At 39.9% G+C, this 27,447-nt stretch overlaps 1 protein-coding gene across 9 annotated transcripts in view; it reads left to right on the plus strand.

The window, feature by feature from the left end:
* Nucleotides 1-27,447, plus strand: part of MAP7D3 (MAP7 domain containing 3) — a 38,420-nt gene that overhangs the window by 7,680 nt on the left and 3,293 nt on the right. For 2 of the 9 annotated variants that reach the window (XM_017743024.1, XM_008641791.2), the window contains exons 2-19: nucleotides 128-223; nucleotides 1,048-1,128; nucleotides 2,542-2,705; nucleotides 5,343-5,457; nucleotides 6,382-6,414; nucleotides 10,886-10,987; nucleotides 12,694-12,792; nucleotides 13,183-13,281; nucleotides 14,354-14,479; nucleotides 16,375-16,520; nucleotides 16,912-17,042; nucleotides 17,635-17,879; nucleotides 22,214-22,349; nucleotides 23,464-23,644; nucleotides 24,755-24,859; nucleotides 25,087-25,140; nucleotides 25,925-26,018; nucleotides 26,427-26,625. In XM_017743024.1, the coding sequence (XP_017598513.1) occupies nucleotides 128-223; nucleotides 1,048-1,128; nucleotides 2,542-2,705; nucleotides 5,343-5,457; nucleotides 6,382-6,414; nucleotides 10,886-10,987; nucleotides 12,694-12,792; nucleotides 13,183-13,281; nucleotides 14,354-14,479; nucleotides 16,375-16,520; nucleotides 16,912-17,042; nucleotides 17,635-17,879; nucleotides 22,214-22,349; nucleotides 23,464-23,644; nucleotides 24,755-24,859; nucleotides 25,087-25,140; nucleotides 25,925-26,018; nucleotides 26,427-26,625 (2,206 nt within the window). The remainder of the gene's footprint in view (nucleotides 1-127; nucleotides 224-1,047; nucleotides 1,129-2,541; nucleotides 2,706-5,342; nucleotides 5,458-6,381; nucleotides 6,415-10,885; nucleotides 10,988-12,693; nucleotides 12,793-13,182; nucleotides 13,282-14,353; nucleotides 14,480-16,374; nucleotides 16,521-16,911; nucleotides 17,043-17,634; nucleotides 17,880-22,213; nucleotides 22,350-23,463; nucleotides 23,645-24,754; nucleotides 24,860-25,086; nucleotides 25,141-25,924; nucleotides 26,019-26,426; nucleotides 26,626-27,447) is intronic. The other 7 variants (XM_017743042.1, XM_017743037.1, XM_017743052.1 and 4 more) reach the window with 7 other exon arrangements.

Raw genomic sequence — 27,447 nt, forward strand, 5'->3', positions numbered from 1 at the left:
TCCAGTTACTTATTTAATAAAAGCGTCAGCAACCTCAAACAGAATTTTATGTATTTATTTCAGATCTTTATTTCTTCAGTTCAGCTCTACAGAGATTTTCTTAATGTGGAATGATTCTTTCTCACAGTTGCTGCAGCCCAAGCCATAGCAGAAGAAAGAAGAAGCCAAAGTGGCATTAGCCCTCTTGCAGTCCAGGCCTCAATAAAGACAGCAACTAAACCAGGTATAATTAGAGGTCATTGCTCTTAATGAAGTGCTGGATTCACAAGGGAGAGTTAGTAGGGATTGAAGAGAACATATCTAAAGAGAAGTTTGGTGCTCCTAAAGAGAAGTTTGGTGCTCTTTCTTCAGGGGGCATCAGAGCACAGAGCCACCTGGTAGATGGTTTGTAGGTCTGATTTTGATGACAGATTTCTGCTTTTGACTGGCTCAGATTTCAGTTGAAGTTGCCTGTCTTGTAAGCGAGGCATGATAGCAAAGATAAATGATTTGTGCTCTGGGCAAGTTACCAGCTCACTTCTTGCTGAAATTCAAGTTTTTATACCTGCAAAGACTGCTTAAGTCTTGGTTCTGCTTAGTCTGCAAATGAGCTGTCCTGCAGTGCTCTGAATTTGCATGACAGGTGAACTATCTGTTCCCAGATGACTTTTTCCTAAATTCCTGTCATTCTTGTTCATGGGAGTTAATATGTACAAAACTGAGGATCAGAGCTGAATTTGGAATAGGGTATGTTCTCACACGTCTGACTTCTTAGGCTTTCTTTTGACTGTACTTATTGAGCCTTTAATATGGTGTCTGCTTTCTCTTGCACCTATTAAAAATAGTGTTGTGAGGGAATGGAGAGGGGGGAAAAAGAGGATGTTCAGCTTTCTATGAATTTTTCAGATGGTATCTTTAATCTCTGTATAGAGTGTGCAGTGATTTGGTGGTGTGTGCCTCTCTCATGAAGTTTCATTCTCCTTTTGATAGTAAAGACTTGACTTCTTATTTAAATTTGAATGTTGAAAATCATTGACAATTATGTGTCTTAAATTTTTGTTTTGACAGTGATAGATGGTTCCATGCTAAGAACAGAAGAAAGGCAAAGACTGGCCAGGGAGCGTAGAGAAGAGCGGGAAAAGCAGCATGGTATTTTCATGTTTCACTTGAAATACAATATTCTAAAATGTTTGTGTTAAAGGAATTACTATCCCCCCTACCCATGTTCTTTTTGTCACCGTGCTGGGGACAAGAGACAAGGTCTGTTCTTGGTCTTGCATCAGTGTCCATCTGTGAACCTGAATGAAGAAGTTTTTGGTTTCAGAGGAAAACAACTGTAGAGAGTTTTAGCTTGTTGAAGCTCTGTGTCACTTCTGACCTTCCATTTCTTAGTGACCACCCAGCAAATTTAGCCAATTCCTTATTGAAAGCCTTAACAAAAACGCTTTGGAAAATAAAACTTACAGCTTAGAACTGCTTCCTATAGCTCTGAAGACTGAGGGTTGGAGAATGCTGATTCAGAGGAAACCAAAAAAGATTTAGCTACTTGAATGGCTTGTTTGCCTTGAACACTGCTTCCCTTGTTTCCCAGCATACTGAAATGACTCCTGCATTGAAGTGTCAGCAGTATACACTTTATCTTAGCCTGGAATCTGAGACTAGAGAACAGCAGAAAACTCTTGCCCGGCTTTATGCTGTTTGTGATGTGACACAGTGCATGTGTGTGTAGCAGGAGATGAAAGGGTCACAGTGTGCCCTGCAGTCCTGGGTCTTGGGCTGCCAGTTTGTGAGGAGAGTTGTCTCTCTGAGCTGTATGCTTGTTTCTTAACATAAAAGCAAAGGCCCACAACAACAGGAATTGTGTTACCCTAATACGGGAACAGGGTAGTATTATGATGCATATAAAATTCACAAATATTTTGGGGCCCTATGTGTAGATGCTGCCTGTGCACTGTTGGTGTAATTGTCTGGTCTCTTGGTTCATTTCATCTGTCTGGCCATGGAAAATACCCTGTGCATTTACCCACTAGCTTTGTGTCACAGGACCTGAGGCTTCCTGTTGAACTGCACACAGCTGTTCCTTGGTGGAGGCTGCAGAGAACAGTGATATAACTGTTTTGAACTCCAGTGCAGGAACTGTAGGGTCTTCTCATCTTGTCACTCAGTGCCTTAAATATTTTTATTATATTTTGGTCTTAAAAAGAAAAACATGACAGAAAATTCTGCTTTTTGATTCTTAATTTACTGCTTCCTTAAAGACATCACTATTATAAGGAAAGTGTATGCTTAACATAGCGAATATACATATCCTGGTATTCCTGTCTAGACAGTAAAGCCTAGTGGCAGGCAAGGTTCTTATTCCACTTCCAACCTGGGGACAGAATTAAAGATGAACCTGTTGTCATGTGTGATGTCATCCACCTCTGCAAGCTCATCTTCCTGTACATTTTCACTTCAAGTTGTACTAATTCTGCTTGGATAGTCTCTTGCTTGTAAGTTGCATTCCAATATCAATGAATGGCTAAGTTTGATTTTAATTTTTTCTTAAAAATATTCTCACAGCTGCCAAAGAGACACAAATTCTTGAAAAGGAGAGAAAAGCAAAACTCCAGTATGAAAAGCAGTTAGAAGAAAGGCAGAGAAAGCTAAAAGAAATGAAGCAGAAAGAGGAGCAACGGAGGGCAGCAGTAGAAGAAAAGAGGAAACAAAAAATAGAGGAGGAAAAGGTAACACACATCAAAGTTCAATAGTTTAAAAGAACTACATTGTTTTCCTACATTACCGTGCTCTGAAGTGGTGTGAATGAGAAACTTACGGAAATGATGAATGTATTAGAACATAAAAGTATTTTCCACATCTACAATGGGCTGTGTAGACACATGTCCACCTTCCCCCCAGAACTTTAGCTATAGCTGATGCACTCGGGACTTCAGGAGCTGTGGCTGTTGGAGTGCTGGCTATTTTTCACATGAGCAAAAACCCCACCCCATATTCCTAGATTTCCAGATGCCTTCAGAGCACTTTATAGAATCTGTCTGTAAATCAGCATGGATGACAGGTCTCAGACTTACTTCTCTTATTTCTGTGTCTTGCTTTCTTTTAGCCCTGCTGTGGCCTGAGACTCACATTCTCTTAGTTCTTCTAAATCAGAATTCATTCCCGTATGATGAAAGGTGGTGATGTTACCTGCGTATTTGTCATTTGCTGCTTTGAACTGTGTAGTGACTTCTCACTGGCCTTTGCTCTGACGGCACATGGGCAGGCAGAGCAGTGTTTGAGTTTGGGACTCACTGCAAATGAATAGAAGCTGGTAGCAGAAATAAATACATGAAGTTATTCCATCCTTTTAACAAGTGGCTCTGTTAGTGCATATTAAATGTGCAAGTTCTGAAAGAGTTCATTTCCAGGGTGTCAGCAGTGGAAGCATCACACATCTGTGCTTTCATAAGCTGGTTGTAAGAACTTGCTGTGGGTCATTGGTGAAGAGCCTGTAAACCTGGCTGGCTGCTCCTTTGGAGTCCAGCATTGTTACACTGTTCTGGCAATTCATCTTTTCTACCCTTTTTGACTGGCAGTATTTTACACTGGTATTTGGTTTTCTTTAATCAGCTCCTTGGTGTGATTGGATTGATATTTCATTTGAACTTCATGGAATAGTTAACATTGTTGGAGAACAGAAATATTTGGGTGGGCTCTGACTGCAGTCCAGTGCAGTGTCATTTCTTTAAGCAACTACTTTATGTGAAAAGCATCCCTTATGCTTCAAAAAGGTGTAACATTTACATTTATTACATTTATTCATGTAGTTTTGAAGATGGTAGATATGTTTTAAGTGACCTCCAGAGTGAATAATCAAGGAAGACAAGGACTAACAATGAGGTGTTAATCTTGTCTTTTACTCAGTCCCTGGACATGACCTTCTGCATGCAGAATCTGGAAGATGGAAAGACAGTATGAATTTGACCTGTAAAACCTTGCCTTCAATTAGAAAGTTGAAACAGATCTTGACTTTGGTACTCTGACAGGAGAAAAAGATACCAGCAAGATACCATCTACAGTTGTAAATTTGGTAGATAGAAGTGCATCAAAACACATGGATCCCAACGTTATTAACTAATTCAGCTAAGTGTCATTTAGTTAATCATCTAATAAGGTAGAAGCAGCACAATAGCAAATACTGTGGAAAAGGAAGTGATTTTAAGACCCTTGAAGACCACTGTCCATGGTGAGGATTCAGATACCTGTCTCCCCACAGCTCCTCAGTTATTCTGTACATCTGCAGCTCACTGTATTGAGGCCTTGAGCCCATGTCCGCCATTTGTAAAGTGAAGCCTGTGTCTTTAACTCTGACTGAAGAGTTACTGCACTGCAGATACCTCCATGGAAATACAATCTACAGATTACATAATGTCTGGGTACTTTGGCACCTTAGATAAACTCTAGTTCAGGTTTCTCTAACAGAGGGGAAGCTAAGGTTTATATTTCAAACAAAAACTTTCAGTTTTATCTTTTGTCGATGAGCAGAACCCTCATTTCCAAGTTTACATTGTGTATTTTTCACGGCAACTTTTTTTAGTTTGTGTTGTGAAATGGTGTTGAAAGAAGGTGAAAGTTTTGTGTCCTCAAGTGGGAGAAATGGCTGTATAATGAGTTCCCTTGACATCTTAACTGCAGTGTATTAGGAGCAAATACTGCTTCAAAAGATCACTTGGGATATAACTATTCCAGAAGAGAAATGTGTTCAAGAGCTAAAGCTCCCCTGTTAGCAGTTACTAGTTCTGGAGACAGCAGCAAAAGCTTCTTTCAGCCCCCTTTGTCCTATCAGCAGTGGTTGCTGAGGCCTGGAGTTGATTGGTGTTCTCTTGCAGTTTTGCCTTTATGTCTTGTTGTTTCTGGTTTCATCACATCTGTCTTAATGTCAGTGTCTGTTAAGATCTGGGTCATTGTTTTTATAGCTCTTTGAAAACAGAAATAACCTTATACTTAATATTTTATAATGGAGAATTTTTATCACCTTCTAGAAATAACTTCATCATACAAATAGTTTCATGGGTAATCGTTTACTTTTGCTCAGTTTGGAGTTCATCCCTATTTAGAAAATTAGTAGTGCTGTTTACTGAATAGGGAATCTGTTTGGTGGCTATTTTAAGTAAAGAGTAGAATAGATTATCTGTGCTTTAGCTCAATCTAATAATGTTTGCAGTGTTTTGAAGCCATTAATTGCCTTCAACATCCTTTGCATGATAATTTTTGTAACAAAAGCCTGGTAAAACAGATTATAGATCATCCTGGAGGTCTGTATTTTGTTTTCTGGTGTGGCTGTGTTTAACAGTTACAAGCTTCATGGAGATGTTGTTTGGTAGGAGCGCTATGAAGCAGTTCTACATCGTACCTTGGAACGGAATCAGCGGCTGGAAACACGACAGAAGAGATGGTCATGGGGGGGATCCGTCACTCCAGACTCAGAAGGCAAAACAGGTAAGCAGAACCGTTTTGTAGCAGGACTAAAATCACAGAATGTTATGTGTGAACACTGGCAGATGCAGCCCCACTCATAGAGACCTGGGCATCCTTTCCTATCTTGGATCTTAAAGCAGGATCTGTGGGTAGCTCATGGGAAAAGTGTCATATCTGTATTGCCCTGGAATGCTGCTCAGACTTACAGCTATTTTCAACCTTGGGAAGAGCTGGAGAGAAGCTCCATGGGACACGGGACAACACGTGACAGCACTGCCAGCCCGCAAACATCAGATAAGGAGAACTACAATGTGTAATGTTAAGATAATTCAGAGTCCTCCAAATGCAGTTCATGTAATGGAGTGCTAAGACTGGTGATACAAACAAAAATACCCAGTTGTACTCTGATATCACATCTAAAATGTTTTAAACACACCCTTGGAGTTGTGGAATGCTGACTGATTATTTGAATGCCCAGTAAGGGGTAAGGAGATGCAGTGGACAGTCCAAGCTTGTTGGAGCATGGGTTCCATTCTGGATTAGGTGATGTATTTTAACATTCTTTAATTTGAACTGAGATCATTTCATGTTTAACAGTGACCTGTTTCTGTTTGTAAACATTCTGAAATCAGACCAACAAATAAGGATTGCAGTGGAAGGGATCTTTTCATGCACTACCTAACTACCAAGAAATAACATAAGTTATTGGGCAGGAATAAAATTATTCAAAAATGCTTCAATTCAGCCTGTCTTCTGTATTGGTGGAATTGTACTGAGTGTGTTTTAGTACTGTCATTTTCTGTCAGATTGAGTGTGTGTTTGTAACATGTTTCAAAGTGCTGGGATGTAAGTTGTCATGATATGCAGCATCCCCATTTTTTGGTTAACTTGCATTTTTTGCTATTTGACCTCGTGACTTAGCTTACAAACCTTCTTCTTCTACAGAGCAACGGAACACAGATGAAGGTGGAACTGGTGGTATTGATTTCTAAAATTTTATTTTTCTGTTGTTTTGCACTCACTACTAACCTTTTAAACTTCAGTTCTTCTCAAACTAAGGAAAACCATCTCCTTATAGGTCTTTTCCTGGATCTTGGACAGCTGTGCAACAAATGTGATCCCTAAGTAGAAAGTAGCTCCCCTCATTTTGGCTATCCCTCCCAGCTAATTCAACTACAGCATAAGTCATGGCATCCTGAGGGAATTTTCAGGGAAAGGCTATGTGCATTTGGGTTTTTAAAGATGTCTGGATACAGCACAGGGAGAAGAGAAATTCTTAGTGGCAAGTATTTGAATATAAATTAGTTCAGTAGTCTAAGATTTGGGGGTTTTAAGGGTAATTTCAGACCCTTTCATTGCTTCCTAATTTGCTAAAAGTATATGGTAGGGCTTGGTTTATTTCCTTTTTGCTTTGTTTTACCAGCAGTTGAAGTAACATTTGCAAAATCAAATTATATATTGCTGAAACTTTGTGAAAGGGAATGGGTCTCTTGTGCAGTTTGTTACTTTTTCCGTGAAGGGTTTTGCAAAATCAGGGCTGTCCCAATTATCTAAAGATAATTCCATACATTAAGTGTGTTTTCATTAGATTTCTGGCACTTTCCAGTGCACAGACTGAGCCATTCATAGAAATGCTTTGGATCACTGATACATCTGTTTAATAAGCGAAATTATTTCTTGCAGCTAGTCTGAGATGAAAACTCTCAGCTGAGACCCAGCTGAATCTGAATCCTGACAGTCTGTGCATGCCCACAGCATTACTAATGCAGTGCAGCTGTCTGTGACACAGACAAGTGAGACTTGAAAATGCAGTGAAGGTCTGACTATGATTTAACTGCTCTGGCAACACAGCAGAAGCATATGTATTTTAGTTAACTTTTCTCTTCCCTTCTGCTGCACATCATGAGCCCCTAATTTTCTCCAAAATCAGCCAGTTTGGCTGGGTTGGTTTACTTGCTTTATATGTGTTCCTTGGATACATATATAAATCCATTTACTGTATCTCACACTACCAAATACTGTTTAACCTTGAAAGTGGAAAATCACGTTTGACTTATGTGTTTAAGGAAGTGCTGGGTTTTATTCTACTGACAAACACAAAGTAATGTTCTTTGCACTCTCCTGATTTATATGAGGAAATGAGCGTTGTCTGTCCTTTTTGTTGTGGAGGAAGGTCTTCAGTGCTGCTGAAGCACATTTAAGATAAAAGATTTTCCAACACAAATGCTCCTGATATAATAATAGGTGCTTAAACTGTGACTTATGCATCATAAAGCAGCTATGCAGATAGTTCAGCAACAGTAGATCAATTTGGATAACTTGGCAGCAATCTGGAAGAAAATTGCCATGGTGATAAACAGATAATACAATGTCCTAGTCAAACCCTTGTGCACCCACATTGTTTTAAAATTGTGTTTGATTTTATGCTAATGTTTCAAACATGAAACTATGATGTGTGGGGTGGATCATGTGGAACCATGACTGGTTTTACATGTCTTGTATTTATTCCTATTTCAGGGCAATTCTTTTTAACTTTGAGAGCTCATTACTTAATTATTATTAAAAATCTACCCAAGCCATGTGGGATACTTAAGTCCAGCTGGCTTTCTAAAAAATACTTATTGGTCCATTTTGTCCTATATTTGTATAATTTCTGGAAAGACAACTACCTTTTTTTTTTTTTTTCCCACTTAAAAATGACACCAGATGAGCTTTGCTCCATTACATCATGGTGGCTGAATAGTGCACCTTTTCTAACTGCACATCTAGAGCAAATTTCAATGCAATATTATATTTCCACCATCAAATTCTGTGGCAGATTTGGGATTAAAGCCCCATTTCTTAAAATGAGAACTATTTGGGGAACTGATTTCAAATATTCTTTAATTATTTTATGACAAAAGGCATTCTTGTCTATTGTATGGCTGTGCAAAATGCAGAATCGGGTATGGCTCCCATGAACTGGGTCTGTTAACAGTAATATTTAGGAGCATTGAGCGGCAGAGCAGTTTTGGGTGATAGTGTGCTCTGGAAAGTGAAGCCCATGTAATGGAACGTTTCCCTGACCATCAGCAGTTCTGTGGGATGTTGAGTGTGATTCATGAGACCACACCAGGGATCCTGCTGATGGTGAAATGTAAAAATTGATGAAAGCTTCAGAGTCAAGTGTTACATTAATGACATTGCTGTCAGTGCTAAGATGAAACAGGCAGGATGTGGGTCTCCCAAGAGAAATGGCCAGGCTGTGCAATAAAGCATCCTTGATGACAGCCCTGGTAAAGGGGGTGTTTTAGTGGTGCCTGCTGAGTAGAACCAGAGATTCAGGTGCAACAGGACTGGAGATGTGCTATTAGAATAGAAATGGGGCTGCCAGAGTCACTCCTTGCTAAATGAAGAGCTTCCTTGTCCTAGTAGAAATTTGGAAGGAAGTGAAAGATAGCTAATCTTACTTTATGTAGCCTAATGTTATCCAGCCTCTGGCAGTGCTGCAGCACCCTCTCTCAGTGAAACCCTGTGAGGATTGAAAGCTCCTCACTCTGAGTGATTTTCTTAAGATCCCATGTTTCCCAGCTTCTTGCCCAGTTCCAAGCCCTGCTGCATGGCAGACATGCTTTCTTTAGCTCTGCTGCTGCAGCTTGCTTCCCCCCTTCCGTTAGAAAAATAGAGACGTTGGTGTCACATGGGCTGTGTGCTTCTTCCATTTCAAACCCCCTCGATGAAGGTTTTCTAGCTTTCCCCCAAAAAAGGTACTTGAGGTACTTTTTCAAATGATGTTTTGTAAATAGCTACATAACCAGACTGACTGGCTCAGGAATATCCTGTCTCTCTTCTAAAGCATTTTTTTCTAGTGAAAAGAGCTTTAAAATTTGCAGAAACTGTACTGTAGATGAGGTAGGGAAAAAAGTTGAGGCCATCTGATCATGCAAATGTATTGATCAAAAAAGCATTGACCTCTTTACCAGGGTCCCAGTAGGTGATAGACCAAATCTCAGGTTTCATGCAGGTGCTGAAGTGCTAAATTGAACCAAGAGAAATTTGTGTGAAGTGTCTCTGTGATGTTTGGAGGCCTTGGACTCAGTTGAGTTCAGGCAGGAGGCAGGATTTCCTTATAAGAGCAGACACTAGAGGGTAGCCTTCCCCTTCCAAAAACATCCGAATATATGAATTACGAGTTTCCTGATTTTTGTATATAAAACCTCTTAAGGCTGTTTAGTTATCCCAGTTCTCAGGCTCCATTCATAAAATGCCCCCTTTTTTTTCCTTCTTTTTGATGTTGGGAAAGCATCCACTAAGCTCAGTTCTTCATTCTTAACTAGATTCAGTAGATCTCCCTCTTATCCCATGGTGACTTTGCTCTTGTTCAGTGTCACAAGAGCTTCCCATGAGGCTGTCCATAGGAATCCTGATGTCCTGGCTCTGGCTATAAGGGGCTGTTGTAGCATGCTGGCAAAGGGAAAAGATGCTGCCTCTGTGGTGAGTAGTGCTACTGTGTCCTTTGGTACTTACTCACTAATGAGTTCAGTTTAATCATCTTTGCTGTCCAGTATGTCAGTAAAATCGATTACTTGTGTTAGATGTATAGAATTTCGTGTGTTTGTTATGCTGGTCCGCACCACTCTGTGTACATTAATGTTTTCTGCTTACTGAGTTTCTATAGCAACAGGTACATGCTTTTCCAAGGCTTTCACACTCTGGAGTAGTGTTCATCCTGAAAGTACATTATTTGAAATTAAAATGCAGGTATTTATGTGCCTTGTAATAAACTTGCAATTCTGCCACACGAGATGTGATTTTTGTGTGTGTACGTGTCTGTATACACATACAAAAAAAAAATTAATGCCTCTTGTGGCAGTTTTTTTTTTCCCGGAAGAATTGCAGATTTCATAGGAAACATTAACTTAAGAGTAGCTTTTAGAGAAAAATAGGCAATTTCTGAAGTACAGCAACCTTTGCGAAGCAATCAGAAATAGGAATGCTTTCTTGCCTTTCCTCAGGACTTGGTTTTATCTCTCCAAGATAATTTGTTTTGGTTTGGATTTATTAACTAGTGATTAAAAAACTGTTTTGACATACCTATGTGACAGGAATGAAGAAAGAAATTTTCCAGATTTTGTTGTTATTTTCTCTGTCTTGCCAGTCTGATAACAACACACAACCTCAGTAGCTGTTGTCTTTACATGTTAGGGGCACAGGGTTTAAAAATCCCTTGTTTGCACACATATGCATAAATCCTAGCATGACTCCACTAAACTCTACCTTTTCTGTGCCTGTCCCAGCTGGTGCTAATGGTGTCAAGCCTGTTTGAAGGAAAACAAAATCATTTGTGTTTCTCATTGAACGAAAGTGGAAATAGCTTTCAGGATGTAATGCTTGGAGAGTGAGCTCTCAGCAAGATGTGAAAGGCTCAGTATGAAGGCGAGTTCTAAAGTTATCACTTCTCTCTCCACAGCCAGCAAACGCTCGCCCTCCACAGCCAACCTCAAACAGGCAGAGGCTGCCGTGAGCAAACGCCTCTCGTCATCTGCAGCACTTTTAAACGCCTCAGATCGAAGTAAGTGTGGGTTTGTGGCTGCTGGGAGCAGGGCACTGCTGAACTGGGGCCGGGGAGGAGACAGGAGGTGGAATGAAATCCTCCCTCCTCCCCTGCTGTGTGACTCACTTCATATTTTGATCTCAGATGCATTTCATGTAATTTGTTAATCCAGCTTGACTGTTCAGGGCTTTGACCCAGTTGATGTGATCTCTGTTAGAGGAGAAGAGCAACGGTAAAATTGCTGGTTTTTTATTTTTTATTTCTGTAATTCTGTTACTAAAGTCAAATCTTGGTGAATGATCCACAGATAATTTCCCATCGTCTCTATGGATTTGCATGCCTTAATTCACACCCTAAAATTCCAGCACAATAGAAATAGTACAAAAATTAAGTTTGCCTTGTTCTGTTAGACAGCTTCAGTCATTTGATTGCCAGTGGGAAGGGAAAAAATAAACTTAATTTTTGACAAGGAGTTGTCCTAATCTACTTGTTAAGATAAATAAGAGCTATTTGTCAGTGCACATATTTTGGCTTGTTTTAGCGTGAGATTTCATTATGCAGAATCTTCCCAGAGTTTCATAGGAACCTGCCTGTATCGCAGTTAGGGAGGTTTTTGCTCTCGGTGGTTCTTTTTGTTTTTTCTAAAATGATGAATAAGCTAAAAGCTGTTTAATACAAAGCAGATTCAGCTAGGTCTGTGCTCCAGTGTTCTGCCAGTCTGCAGCCTCTGATCAAGCAAACTCTGCTAGAGGAATCCCTGACACAGACACAGCTAAAGGTGGTTTTGCTGGTTTTTGTTGGAAGGTGATGCAGCAGAAAAATTTGTGCTCATGCACTGTATGCCTGGTGGGGAAATCAGTGACTATATCTATACTGGCAGGGGCTCTGAGTCACTGGAGGCTGCTTGTGATTTTAAATTATATTTATATATTATGTGTCTGCAGGGTTCAGCTCTGTGTGAGTCAGAAGCAGGGCTGTAAAGTACAAATTAAACAGCTTACAAAGGAAGTCACTAATTATCAACTAATTGGGATTGCTTTCAAACTTACTGTCATACCTTGAAATCCTTTGTGAACCTGTAGTTGTTTTGGAGAAAATACTCTTAGGTGGCCTGAAATATAACATATTTGGACGGGACTCCAAGTGATCTACGTGGTCAGGATGTCGAGGTTGACTTAGAGTGATCCTGTGCGCTCCATCTGACACTCGGGGAGAAATGTCTGGTAAAAAGATGGGTAAATTCAGAGGACACTAAATACAGTCACAGAATGAACCAGATTGTTTCTGTCATGCATGTTTGCCTGGGAGGGTGAAGGAGCAGAATGTGGAAATGAGAAGATGATGCTTACCCTGGATCAGTGGAGTATCTCCACTTAACACTGTGTTCTGTGTTAATTCTAGGCTCACTCATACTCATAGAGAATGTGAGCAATAGCCTTTTAAAATTTTCGTGTATTTTAAAAGGTGTACAAGTATGGCCTCAGTAGGTCAAACAAGAATCTGTTGTGACTGACATCCTGCTGCTGTGATCAGAAACATGCAGAAATGTAAGAAGTAATGCTTTATATAAAGTGATTCTTCCCTGATCCAGTTTTTCTGCTTCTGAAGAATTCAATATTATAAAGTGACTTAATCATTCTTCTCTCTCTTAGGGAAGTGGGGCAGGTGTTGGAGGGGACCTCTGGGCTTTTCAGCATAATTAATCCATGCACTTTCACTTCCAGGTACCACAAAGAGAAGTGCCTCATTAAACAGACTGAATAACACAGTTCCTCTACATTCCCAGCAGTCAGCACCCAAAGGTTCGCAGGTGGAACAGAAAGGTGCTAGAAACCTGTTTGTTTTGAGAACTGGGAGGCAGTAAATGGGATATTTGAAGATGACTTTAAACCATGTCCCAGTTCCATTATAAATGTTTTCACTCAGGCATTCATGCAGTCTGTGCACTGTGGCATAAATACCATTATGCACATTACAGTGCCAGATATTGGGTAACTGTCTCTAAACCAGCCTTATTCCTCTGAAAAGTGGAAGGGTGGGGGGAAAGCAGACAAATAGTAGCCAAACCATTTAACTCATGAGAAAACAGTGCTTCATAATGATACATTGATGGTTTTAGCTGATTAGGAAAAGCAAAGCATGGGATGGCAATTTAGAAAATCATACATAAGAATAACTTGTTAAAAATAATCTTCCTTACGCTTGGTCTCTAGGAGGAACAGAAAAGAAGAGGAGCACATCTTTGAGTAGAATGAGTAGTAAACTCCAATCCTCTCCAGAGCTAGAAAAAGTGAAAAAGGAAGAAAAACCAGGTGGTTGCTTCATAAAACTGATTTTTTTTTTAAAGCCTTTAAAGTTTGAATAGGCTTAATTTCACTAGTTTCCTAGGTTCTTAAATTTCTAGGACTTTTTAATGGCTTTTTAGTTACCCAGTGTAAAAGATAAAACAGTAGAAGTTAATTTTTTTAGTTTTGGACAAAAAAAGAAATCCTTTAAGAAGGATTATCATTAAATAACACTGCAAGCAGGTAGCAGCATGTCTCTCTGTGTAAGAGAACAATGTATTGGAGAGCTGGTAGGTTTACGTGTCAGAAATGGTAAAAATGTCACTGAGTTGCTCACTTCGTAAAGTTAAATCTTACCTTTGCTTTTTTAAGTTCCCTTTCATTATTCAGTTTAAAAGCAACTTCTCTGTTCCTGCTGTTGATGTAAACCATGTGCATGCAGAAGGAAGAAACCTGTTCTCATTTCAGTCTCTTTTGGTCTCTGTATTCTCCCCTAGGTTACAAATAACCTCTTTCCTAGGAACTCCTCCTAAACCTGAAGAATAGCACCTTCTCTAACATGTTTTATCCCTCTGAGTTAACAATTCTGAAACTTTCCTTTTTAGCAGCTGTTGCCAGCAGTTGAAATTATTTCTGCTTCAGAATCTTTCCTGTATGAGAGAATGATGGGTGCTGTCTATGTGAATCTGTGTGTGCAGGCAATGCTTGACCATAACTGCTCACTTTGACTTGAAAGTCTTGCGTTTATTTTGTCAAAACAGCCTTTCCTGCAATCTAGAGAATGTAGCTCTGAAGAGCTCAGTCAAAAACATCTCATACTTTGACTGGATTGAGCATTCACCTCTGTTGTACACGTGCCAGTCTCTGCACATTAAAATGACTTGTACTAAGCAAGGCAAGAACATGAAGTGCAACATAAGAGATTGCAGTGTTTAGTCCTTCTGTGCTTGTAGTTTGGATTTCCCTCTCCCTGACTTCAGTATTGTTCTTCCAAAACTGTAATGATTTGCAACAATGCTCTTCCTTTGCTTTGTACTGCTTGTCTTTTCCATGATATGATTTCATGTTGGATCCTTTTTCATTTGTTCCTGTCATCCAGCTCGTCGCTCCCAGCTCAGTCCCCTGGACAGTAGTGTAATCAGCCGCCTCCTCGCCCCCACACAGGCCTTCCTAGCTAGGAGTAAAAGTGCTGCTACCTTGTCGGCTGATGGACAGGACCCCTCAGGTAACAGGAGGGCAGCGAAGCCTCAAAGTCTTACGCAGTTGTTCTTCAAGCAAGAACTTAGATGATAGCTGCTAACTATGCTGCACTTTGGTCTGGATCAGATAGTTAATAGATGGTTCTGTGTAATATTACTTACCTAGTATTTTCTGTGGTCATTAATACCAATTCATATGCTGTGCTGCATGTTTACTTTACAAAAACATAGAATAATACTGGCTTTTAAACTCCAATGCTGGTTTACTTGCTCTGCAGAGAACCAGATGCTGGTATTCGTTCTGGGGCTTTTTTGTGTGGATTTTTTAACTGACAGAGATCTGCGTTTGTACCCTCAAATCAATATGAGACATTCTGGTTAGAGCAGTACTAGGTAATAAAAGGAAAAAAAAGCCCCAAACCTATAATTTCAAAGTGCAAAACCTAAATTTCTGTAGGGGAAGAAACTCTTGCAGGAACATGACAATAGTCAATGACAAATATCTTAAGATAAGTACAGGAAACCCTGAGCTGGCTTTGTTCAACTGATAGTAGAATTCAAGGTCTAATAGGAGAAGAGAGATATCCTGGCTTACTCAAGCAGTTTTATATTGGTCCAGACTGAGCTGATACGTCCACACTGGGACTCAGTTTGGTACTAGAGCAGGCATTTGCCTTGTGGGCAAGCCCCCCTAGCTGCATCCCACATGTCCTGGAATTGCTACTAGTTAATTAATAATGTCCCAGTAAATGCATCTCTGGAACCAATGTGGAGTCCTTTCTCCTCTTTTACCTTACAACTTGAGCTCCCAGTTTTGCTTGTTTCCTCTTAAGTATGTTATCCCATCTTTATTTTTTTATCTTACACCACTTCACTTGGTCCTTGTCGGTGATGGTGACATTTCCACACTGTTCCCCTTGTCTAATAATCAGTTTTTATTTTTTGGTTTGTAGTCAGTAGTCATATTTTTACACACCTCTGTATGTGCTGCTTTTATTTTACCATGAATACTTCAGTTTGTGTCATTTGGGGAAATACCATCTTTTTTTCTGTTACTGTTAGCATGTGGCACTCACTATTGCTGAATTAAAGATACGTTTTTATAAGTTTACTTAGAGGTACTTTTTTCATTTCAGTAGAAAAGTACCTGTGCTTTAGCACAACCTGTGCACAAACAGAATGCAGGTCTCCTTGCACAAATGCTGCAAATACAAAAATAAAATGTATTTTCCATAAAGTTACAAAACTAAGTGCTGGCATTTGTCACAATTTATTTGAATAATAGAAGAATCCAATATCTAGTTTTAGAATATTTTTGCATTATGTGTGCTTATCTGTCTATGATCATGTTAGTGAAAAAAGTAGTAAGATAAAATTAATTTCAATATCTTATATGTGAAGAGATTGACACTTCAGGTAGGAAAGGTATCGTAGTTAAATAGTTGACCTTTTCCTCTTGATAGATTCCTTTTACACCATCTTTGAGAAGAAGGAAGGTTTCCTCCTTGAGTATAGAGGAAACATGCTTAAAATCTGAACCTGTCATGAAGAATTTGTCAGGAAATATGCTAAGCCATTAAAACTGAAGCATTTGTGATCAAATGCAACTTGACTAAAATAAAAGTAATGCTGGTGTACTGCAAATTTGGTCCATTTTTGGAAAAGCATTTTATTTTTATCTACTCCAGACTGCTGCTTTCAGAGTGATTTTATTCTTGGTGCTGTTGCTTCCCAAGTACTAATTGTGTGGTGGTGGTGTCTGTCTGTGACCCACTGCACTGTGCACTGCCTGCGGTGTTTCCCTGTATGGTTTCTAACACACACAATCTCTCTTTCTCTTTTTCTCCCTCTTCCTTCTCTCCTGTTCTTATGCTGTGCACTTGGTTCTCGTTTTGTCTTGTCAAATTCCTAACTTTTATAGACTCTCACCTCTGTCCTCGTTCAGCTTCAGCCAATTCCATCAATTCCCCAGTCCCAGCTCCTAAAGTGCCGGTGCGCAGCCGTAGCATCGACAGGTTGAAGTCCTCTGTATCTTCATCTGATGCAAGTTCACCTGATTCAACCCAGGTTTGTTGAAAACCCACAGGAATTAAGTTTCTATTAATCCGGGGGGTTGGGACAGCTCAGGATGGGATCCTGTTTTACCTCTTTGCTGCTGCTTTCAATAAGCATTAATGAAATGTACAATAGCATTTGCCTAAAAAATATACAGTATTAAAATCAAATTGGAATTTTATGGTACTTGATCTCTCTTGTATCTTGAAGGCATACTGTTTGCTGCTTGTGGTTCCCAAAGTTTAATTTATGTAAAAATTAAACACTGACCAGGTTTGTATTTTGGAACACAAAGGAAATTCAAAGTGCATCTTGTTGAGAACTTGTTTGTTGGAATCACAGCTCCTCTGTCTGCAATGTATCCTAGAGAGTCAGCAGTATTTTGGTTTTGTGTATCTTCTAGAAATCAGAGACAGAAAAACCATCCCCAGGTTCTGGTTTGAGGCGCCCTCCCTCACCATCTGTGTCTGCCCGTAGAAGATCCCCCTCTCCTGCTAATTTGGTGAAGCGTCCTCCGTCCCCTTCTGCAGTCAGGTATGTGTCCCAATTAAACCCCTTCTGCAGTCAGGTATGTGCAAACACCTTTTATTCAGCACAAAATGAAGGCTGCTCCCTGTCTCAAGACAGCTGAGCTGTTAGTTTGGATGACCTATGCTATGCCTTGTTTGTTCAGAAAAGACTTCATTTGGGTCCAATTTTCCTTTCCCACAGTAGGGATGCAGCTTTTACTTCAATCTTCGTTGTGCAGACAAAACACACCCTGATTTTCTGTTCAGTCTGTGCTCTAAAACCAACAGGAGGCCTGCAAGCTTTTGAATAAACTGATCCACCTGTATTAGTGTAGGAAGTTTCTTGGATTGGAATCATGAGGTTTATCCTAGATGTGGAGTAAAATGGCTATCTGGGCTAGCAGTCCTGTTTTGATGTTAGCCCACTAGTAGCAAGTCTTGGTAACTTGGATGTTTTGGAATCCTGGCTTGAATTTTATGGGGAAGGCACCAATAGTTTGAGGGTGGATTTATTTTTAAAAGTGAGGTATGTAATCTAAACAAAGGAGACTGCTGTCCTCAGATTCGTGGTTGAGGTTTTCATTGTTAGCTCTGAAAAATAATCTTTATTTCAACAGACAGAAGACTCGCCCACCTTCACCTGGCATGTCGAAACAAAGACCACCATCTCCTACTCCAGTCTCTAAATCAGCACCCATCCAGCGTCCATCTCTCACACCAGGTGTTATAAACATTACCAAAAAGAAAACTGAAGCAGAGAGCAAACCAAAGGATAAGAGCACAGAAGGAACAGGACAAGAACAAGGTGCTTCCCCAGGCTTGGAGAGAGATCCAGGAGCAGCTAGCACAAAGACCAAAGAAGGTGGGTGTTTTCTCAGTGTCTGACTCACTCCTGCTCAAGGCCTCTCCAGTGTGTGCTAGGATGGGGGAAACAACTGGCTTGTGAGGCACAGCACTGGAGGGTAGGATGCTTTAAGGCAGAAGCTGTTCATTGCTGATTATATAATAATTTTACATGGTATGACTTTGGGATGTGAATTTCAATGCAGTAGCTGGTTTATTTTACTTGGAGATTTAAGTCAGGGGCTTTCAATATTACTACTTGTACTGTAATTTTAAGAAAAGCAGAAATCCTCTTTGCCTTCTGGGCTTTAGCTGCTCTAGATGAGGGATCTACTAGCTTAGGTTTATAAAGTCAGTAGTTAAACTACACAAAGGTCTTTCGGTTCAGTTGGTAGTTCTCAAAATGCTCCTGTAGAGACCTGCTTGGAGGACAAAATCAGCTCCTGTTCATCACAGGCTGAGAGAGAGTTTTCACAATGCTCGAAGGCTGCCTCGGCCTAAGTTCCAGTGAATGTGTAGTCATTGCTGCCTTAAGAAGAGTGATCAGTTCACAAGTCACATGGAGAAGTTACCCTGGTAGATTAAGGAGAGCCATATACCGCATAAGCAATTAGTGTCCTAGTCCTCTTCATTGTGCCACATGAGCCCAGCCTCTGTCGCTTGCTGGGAAAAATACCAGCTGCCATCTCCAACAGAATCTGGGAGAGCCTTCTGGTGAGATCTGGCAGGCAGTTCACTCTGGAGAAGGACTATGGGGACCCTTGGCAGGAAAAGGAGGGATCTTTAGAATGTAAGTTACAGCCAGTGAGCAGTACTGGGAGTGAATCCCCCAGACGCGAGGTAAGTGGGACTATGTGCTTGCTGCACGTTAATGCATGTGCAGTTCCTGTGTGCATTCCTCGGCTGCTGCTGTTCTCTGCTGCCACTTCTGAGGCTCCTCCTGACACTGCTCATGTTGGATGTGAAGAAGTGTCATTCAGCTGAAGAACTCATGGTACAGCTCTCTGGGCATGTGTTCCTGTGGAAGGAAGCCTGGCTGTCAGAGGTGGATGTTTGTACAAAGTCGCACATCCGTCTTTGGTGTCACGTCCTTTGTCTTCACTGTCAGAACGTCCATCCCTTGATGTGCTGCCATACTATTGATAGATGTCTTGTGTGCCTCAGAGCATCATTACTTCTGATCAGTGTCATCAGTTGGTTGTCATCAGTAATTCTCCATAACAATGTGTCCTAGTCCTGTATCTTCCAGTTACTTTGGAACAAGAATGTCTGTCCTTGTTCCTTGGATGCCTGATCTGTCTCCTCTCTACACTGACTTCTGAAACTGTATTAACCCAGTTTATCTGTTTCCCTTTTCATTTATTTCTAATCTCAAGATACTCATCTTCATAGTGATTCTTACTGAGGCTGAGCAAAGCTCTTTTTCTTTGACACAGAACAGAAGGAAATAGTGGGCATGTTCTTCAACATAAGAGATTATTTAATTTCTCTCTTTGAATTTTTGGTACACTGCAATATTGCTATGTGAGGCAAATTTTTTTTTCTTGAAAAGTTTCTTTCAGTTTTCAAGGCAATTTTCATTTTACACATCTGTGTCAGCAGTTACCCTGTAGGTTGGTGCAATTCCCTATCCCAGACAGCTTCTGAAGTCAGAGCGCACCAGCGAATGGCATGTGGCAAATCAGTCTCTAAGTCTTGTAGGTTTAGCCTAATTTCAGCTTTGTGCACTTGTATCTTCATCCCATCTCTTCTCCTTCAAACTGAACTTGTTTGCCTGTTGCTGACAGCAATCAAGTTTTTGTCTTGTTTTTTGTGTCTTCCTACTGCAATATACTGTTCTGCAGTAAAACACTTTTTATTTTTCAGTGACTTGGAGCAGTTGTCATTTCTGGCAGCAGTCTCTCGCAGCTTCTCTGAGAATTAAAAGGCTTGTTCAACTTAAGGCATAAGAAGTGCTCCTTCATGAGCTCTCACCTTATGCATGATGATAGGTAATAAACTATCATGGAGCCTCACATTTTGTATCTGAGTATTGAAGACTTTGAAATATGATTCCCAAATTAAATGTGAGTTAATTATTTACCTTGAAATCTGTTGGAATCTTCCCTCCAATCCAGAACATTTTGCAAGTGTTCAGAGATTGTTTCTCTTGTCTATTTCTCTCTTTCCCCTTCCCTTCCAAAAAGGTCCTTTTGATAAAAAGGCTGTTCTTACCAGTAATGACTAGGAGTACAAGGAAAAGGAAGCTGAGTGTAAAAGAGTGTCAGAATTTTCTTAGGGTGTGCAAGCAATCATATTGAGAAGTCTCATGTCCTGCCCTATGGAAACAGGCTCTACAGGGGTACATGGAGATGAAAACAATATTGAAGTATCCATATGGAAAGCATCAATAAAACAGCAGAAGTGAAAATGCAGCGGGAACCCCAGCCTTTTCTTTCGGGTTTTTTCCCCCCCTCTGTTCTTTCCATATCTGCAGTGTTCTGAACTGTTGTGACTAATTTTCTTCTGTCAATACCAGATAATCGTATTTAAGCTGTCATTATCACGTTGTAAACCTAGAACTTAAAAGTCTACAACCTTTAGGCTTCTTGCTGAGCATTAGGTTGTCTTATTTAGGTTCAGTTTTGAGGAGGAGAAATAGGTTAAACCTGACATTAAATGTTAACCAGATTTGATACAACTGGGAGAGATTGCAAATGTGCAACAAAAAATGGCCTCTGCTGTAAAAATTGAGTAATCTGAACAGAAAGTACACTCATACAGCAGAGGAAGAGAGAGACGTTTTGACTTCTTCATGGCTGTACACTGACAACAGTAAATGAAACAGAATATAGGAAGAAAAGCATCTGCCTTTCTTGAATAGGCAGATCTGCTAATGGTTTTTGCAAATGCAAAATGGTCTTGCTTGCTCAGGAGGAGGAGGACCCCTTTTGACTGAGTTCAAATTCAGAACAGTCCTGGCTGGTTTTTGTTAGTATGAATATGACTGCAACTTCTTCCCAAATCAGAAGCAATGTGTTGTCTGGGGAGGTGGTGTTTTCTCAGCTTTGGATAAATCTAAATGCTAGAACTCTCTCTGTGCCTGCACTCCGTCAGTGCTGAAATGCTTTTCCTAGGACTGCAAGAGCAATTTTTATGCACAAAAGACAGCCATGATTCAGCTGCTGAGAGTTTGCTCTATTTAATTATACCCTGCAGCTGCAGGTAGTGATTACGTGTCCATGGGGGCCTAAGCAGCTTTTCAGGTGTTAAAGTTCCTATTGATGACATTGTGTTTTGAATGATTTGTCTTCAGGTGAGAAGCAAAACAAGAGGTCAAACCCTGATGTCATAGTTCATTAAAATTACCTTGACTTGAAGGCTTTATGAATGTTAAGCAAACATGTATGTGCTGATTTGTGAAATGTTCAGGAGAATGGCAGGTCCTCACCAACATTATGATGCTGCTGCTCTACTGACATCAAGAGCTAATTTTCTGAATATTCAGATGATGAGTTCTTAAATCACATTCAAACAGAAATATTTCTAGAGAATGGGAATAACTGATACAAATCAGAGTTCTTTCAATATATATATTGAGAGCAGCTGGATGGCAAGATGGTTCTGTCTTTTTTCCTAATGTTAATTTATATTAGTGTCTCTGATGTTCAGACACCATAACACCAATCAGGTCATGAAGAAACATAAACAGCAGGACCTGCAAAGATCTACTCGCCAGGTGGTTGAAGCTGTTTTGATCTCCATGTAAATGGGAAATTGATTTGTTGCTAATGTATAGAAATACGGTATTACTGAAGTCATTAGTATGTGCCTTTGGGGCCAGATAAAATGATGATTATTTGCACCCTAAGATACTCTATAAATATAAAGGCATGAATGTTAATGTTATGAAACAAGAAAAATAAAAGAATGAGAATTTCTTCTTTAGGGTCATGTGCATTCATTCAGTTTTATTAGAAGGAAGTTAAAGATATTTCCTAAAGCAGTATTTTTTTCAGTTTTCTTTTCAGTGTTCAAGCGTTACAGAAATAAAGGTGTCTTGTCAGAGACATGTTTTTAAGTGCTGTGATAATTGGAGAGTATCTTTAAGTGCATCATATGGAATATGGCTGGAACATTGTCGAAGTCAGCTGTTACTATATCAGTGTCAGTGCAATATCATGGCTCTGCATCTTCAGGGCTCCCCTTTGGCTCTTGCAGGCCTTTAGATAATGATGCACTTGCTGTGTGATGAGCAGTGATTGAAAAGATACTGAATCAGTTGGCCATAAGATCTCATCTCACAGCGATAACATCTTCCTTAATTTTAAGTTACTGGAGCTTTCTAACAGCAGATTATTTTAACTTCTGCAGAATCAGGTAGCAAAACAGTAGCAGGGACCACCACAGCTGAAGAAGCTGCTAAAATCTTGACAGAGAAGCGACGTCTGGCACGGGAGCAAAGAGAGCGTGAAGACCAAGAAAGAATTCAGAGACAGGAAGAAGAAAGGTAACAATTGTGGGGAAGGAAGGGATGCTTTCAGTGGTGGGGTGTGATTGGAAGGGGCACTCCAGCCATGTATGTTTTCTAAGTTTTAATTTAAGTCTCTGCAAATATTAATCCGGTTACTGAAGCTGAGAGGCACTGGCAACAATCTGGGACAGGTTGCTGTGTGTAACATCAGTTTGTATATCAGTATATATGTAATGCACAGTCCCTGTGAAATCACTGCTTCTTTTTCCTTCCAGTCACCAGTGGGGCTTTTGTTTCAAAATTAGAATGTGCTTTTTGCACCACTTGTGTTTGGTTTGTTTGTATTTGGTTTGAAAGAGTTGACCTCTCTGTATTAAACTTTCCTTTGATCAGCTTAGGCTGTGGTTTGATGGTACCTTAAATCTCACTTTAGTGATATGAAATAGTAGTCAGGAATGTTGCAGGCAAGTAATTCAACATGTTAAATCAGTGTGCATTTGGTTCACTGCATAGAAGTTGTTAGAAATAAATTGCTAAGTTAGTGCTAGTCAGCACTTTAGTCCAGATCAGGGGTCACCTCTCTGCTTCTGTGAGCATGGTGGAACATCAGATTTTGTCTGTTGCCCAGTTGTGGATATGAAGCCGTCAGAAACTTGCATATAATCTGCTCTAGGTGTTTTATCAGAAATATGTCATCAGATCTGCTCTGTATGTCTGCAAGAGCTGGCAGTGTACACCTTTACTGTATCTCTGAATTCAGGCTGTAGAAGAAACAGTCTTTTAGGAAATCTCACTAAATTTATGTTTGATGGTGATTAAAAGCTTCATTCGTGTCATGGTTGCAGATGGTTTTTATTAAATGGTCGTTGCTTAATCCAGCTCTCAGTCAAACATTCCGTTATTGGAACAACCTGCTTTGACTTAATCAGCAAGGAGCATTTACTCACAGATAATTTCTTCCAAGTTAATTCTCATTTTACCTTTGACAAGTCTGGATGGTGGCATTTGTAAATCCATACCAGAAAGTGTCTTTATGCAGTTATTTTTTGACTGGAGTGCATAGAACTTTCTTGCTTTCCCACTCTGTCTCTTGTGCATGCACACTTTTAAAGAAATAAATACCCAGTAATCTGTACCTTGGAAACTCTAGAATCAGAGAAGAAGAAATGGCCAGGAGAGCCACTGAGGAAAAAGCAAGATGGGAGGAGGAGCTCCGGAAGCAGGAGGAGGAGAAGAGACTGACTTATGAAGAACAGCAAAGACAAGCTGAGGAGGAGAGGATCCGCCGGGAACAGGAAGAGCAGGAAAAACTCGCAGAGCTTCAACAGCAGGTCTGTGGCTCCAGCTGCGTTCCTGGAAGAAGTTGCTGCTGTGGTTTTTCTTTTACAGAATGGTTTTGACAAATCTCTGTCAGGCATGATGTAAAGCTGAGTTCATCCTGTCTGAGATGGATTTGAGAATGTCCGTAGGTCCTTTCCTTGCCCTGGTCTCTGTGATTTATATTTTTTTTTCCTATCATTTAATAAATTCAAGTGTGGGTGGAAGCAGCTATTTTGGAATATGTTTTTTAGCCATCAGGGATGCTCTTTTGCATATGTAAAATACTTGTACTGAGCCCACTTTACCAGTGGACTGCTAGATTTACAAGGAGATGGTCTGTCTGGAAAGTAATCTCATTTACTCTTGATTCCTCACAAAGAAAGATTGGTAGTGTTTCCAAGTCTGCTTTTCCTGTTGCTGAATAGTCTTCCACAGCAAGTATCCATGTACCTTTACAAAGGCATCCTTTGAACTGAAGGGAGCTGTTCTGCAGAAAGTGGACTTCTCTTAAATTAGATTAATTCTGAAAACTAAAGCAGTTTTACATTGAAATTATTTGTGTTCAAAGACCTGTGTTTTATGAATGGCTTTGCCATGTGTCTGGATATTTCTTTAAACGTTTGTTTACAACAATTATTCAGAGTGTTAACTATGTTTCTATTTTCTTTCCAGTCATGCTGGAAAAGATTTTCCAGTATAGAAGGAACAGAAGATGTTCAGTACCAAGTGTCTTTGTAGCAATACCTGACTGCCAAGATTTTTAAGTTAACCTGGACACATTCAGAATTTAATTGCTGTCTTGTTACTTTATATAGATTGTCCTCGTTAGCCAAATGTTCATCCCGAAGCATAGTTTGAACAACAACATTCAGTAGCTCAGCAACATTCAGAACATTTGCATTACCTCAGTATAGTTGAGTTTCAGTTTCTGAATGTCACAGTAATATATATTTCATGTCAATAGCGGGGTAATTGACATTTAGTTGTAATATGTGGTCATATTAAATAGTGATTGTCTGATGTTCCTGTCTGTGTTGAACCAGAATCTGTAACTGCTTTGCTTTTGACTGTTGGTAATGAGTTATGCACTGGGTGCTTTCTTCTTTTTGTTTTATTTTCAGAGAGAAGAAGCTGAAGCAAAAGCTCAAGAAGAGGCCGAAAGACAGCGACTAGAAAGGGAGAGAATTATGCAGCAAAATATGCAGGAAAGGCTTGAAAGAAAAAAGGTAGCCTGTTTTGAATTCTCAGCCTAAAATGAACAGGCAAATGGTCTCAGATGCAATTAAATAGAAATGTGGTTTTTTAAAGACTGCCAACTCTGTGAACTTTAAAAACAGTGATTAAAATAGTACACTCATGAAATACAAAAATATATTATGACTGATGAGCATTTAACCAGAATGCTGAAATATAAAGCTCTGTATCATTGCAAATGTTTTCCATGTTTTAACAGAGAATCGAAGAAATAATGAAGAGAACACGAAAATCAGATCAAAATGAATCCAAGGTACTTTTTTGTTCGGGTCTGTATAATGACAGAATAGGACTTTTTGCCTTGTATCCTGTCTTCCTCTGTTATCCTTACACAAATTGACTTCCACGGGAGTTGCAAAGTTCTGGTGCACCAGAATAATTCCCAGTAGCTTCCCATTGCACACATTCTTCTGCTTTGCTTGCTCTGGTGAGGAGTCTTTGTTGTATTTTTGTTCAAGGCCTGTAGACACAATGTTATCTGGTGTTAGCACTTCCAGATTGGTTTTAAACAAACATTGGTTAGTAATTGATTTTTTTTTTTTAACTGTGTGCATTCCGCCAGGACTGTTTTTCCCCAAAAAACTTAGATTCCTGGCATCATCTGTTTGCTTAAAGCAAGTCTTGGATTCTCTTTGGATTGCTAGTGCTACAGTAACTGGATGTATTTTTGTTAATGCAGTGACCTAAGTTTTGTGGGAAATTGTGCATATTGAGGAATAATTGTTCTTCTTTGAACATTCAAATAAATGTTCTCAAACATTCAAGTCTTCAAATAGCTGAAAATCAATAAAAATTTAGCACACACCTTGGAGAAATGAGGGGAAAAGGAACTCAGGAATAATAGCCAGGAGGTGGAAGTGGATCCCACAGGCTCTGGCTCAGCAGAGCTGAGTGTTGCTGGGTGACCTGGTTGTCTATGAGCCTTTCAACTCATGTGGCCTCACTTTTGGGCACAGAATGGTCTTGTGTGGGAGCTGTGACTGCATTTGTGAAACTTTAGAGGATAGGGAGTTCCAAGTAACACTCTGGCAATTCAGTTGCAGGATGAAGGGAAGTCTGCCTCGGAGGTGATGGAGGGAGAGGATATTGAAGAGGAGGAAGAGTTGGGTCTTGAGAAGACTGATCAACCAGGTAAGGAAGCTGGATGAGTCAGGCTTGGGTGGCAGTGAGTGTCTCAGTGATGTTTGAGCTCTGTTGAAAAGGTCACTCCTAACAGCACTGGGATGGTCTGAGACACCAGTCCCAGAGATGCCAGAGGGACTCCCTTCTTGAATGCAGAATCAGACAAAATTATTTGAGAGTGAAATGCAGGCAGCATGCTTTCATTTTACAAGTGGATTTTTAAAGATGAAAAACAAATTTCATGTTGGTATAGGCAGCTTGTCTATAGACAAATGAATCTGTTGAAGCCAAGTGCCTCAGGTTTTGGCTAGGAAAGGTTATTTTGGCACTTGTGTTTTATTCATTTAGAATAGCAATTCTGCCACTCAAGTTCTTTTTTTCCTTGTATTTCATTTTTTCTACCCCCTCAATGTTCAGGAAAGCTAAATGGTGTTGATTTGGTCCAGAAAGTCAAGGAGGAGGCAGAGGATTGTTTAGAGACTGCACAAAGCATGATCTCTGCAGAATCTGAGGAACAAGATGAGTCAGAGTTGAAGGCCAGTGAAGTGCTCATGAATGGAAGTGACTTGAAAAGTGACGAGGAGTCTCTGTCTGTTACTGAACTGAAGGATTCCAGGTGAGTCTGCTGTACTGTGGGAGCACTTAGCTATGTGCTCTCTCTCTATGTTTAAATGAAATGCAATGCTGTCTGCAGCACCTTGCTGGCTTTGTGGTGTCTGTATGCCTTTCTCCAGGCATGTGGTGTGTGCTGTCAGCTCACAGCCTCACACAGAGCGGTTAACTCAGGATAATTGTTTGTTTAGATGGCACCATGTTAACAGTGCTTCCTTTGTTGAGAAGTGAGACACACAGCCAAAAACATGGCAGTGTTGATTATAAAAACTGACTTTGGCTTTTCCATTGAAATGCCTTGCAGTTCTTCTCATTAACAAAACATTAAACAAGAGGGAGGAGGATGACACTGAAAAGGAAGAATAACCTACAGAAAGCTCTAGAACGCTTTCAGTTGTGCTGAAACAGCAGATACAATGCAGAAGCCTCCCTTAGTGAGGAATTTGGTTTTTTTAGTATTTCAGATTTTATTTTTTGAGCGTAAAGCATTTTTATCTGCTACTGGAAAATCTGTCCTCTGATGCCTGTTCCATTTGCTCATCTAAATGCTAATGATTTAGAAATGACATTGTGAACACTTTCTTAAAGTGATGATAAACTAATGTCATTCCTCCAATGATGGAATATAAAGATGTTTTCCTGGTTGTCCTAAGAATGAATGAAAATTGATCAGTAATTTGGGTTTAGATTTTGAATCTGCTTTAAATATTGTTGGTCTTCTGAGACTTCGTTTTGTGTTCAAAAAGTCTTAGCTGGAGAAAAAAAAGGAAAAATGTGCGTTACAAAAATCAAGACTTAATGATCAAAAACTTGTTGCATTCTTATA

This window comes from Corvus brachyrhynchos, unplaced genomic scaffold (genome assembly GCF_000691975.1).
Source record: "Corvus brachyrhynchos isolate BGI_N302 unplaced genomic scaffold, ASM69197v1 scaffold220, whole genome shotgun sequence".
Classification (NCBI taxonomy): Eukaryota; Metazoa; Chordata; class Aves; order Passeriformes; family Corvidae; genus Corvus; species Corvus brachyrhynchos.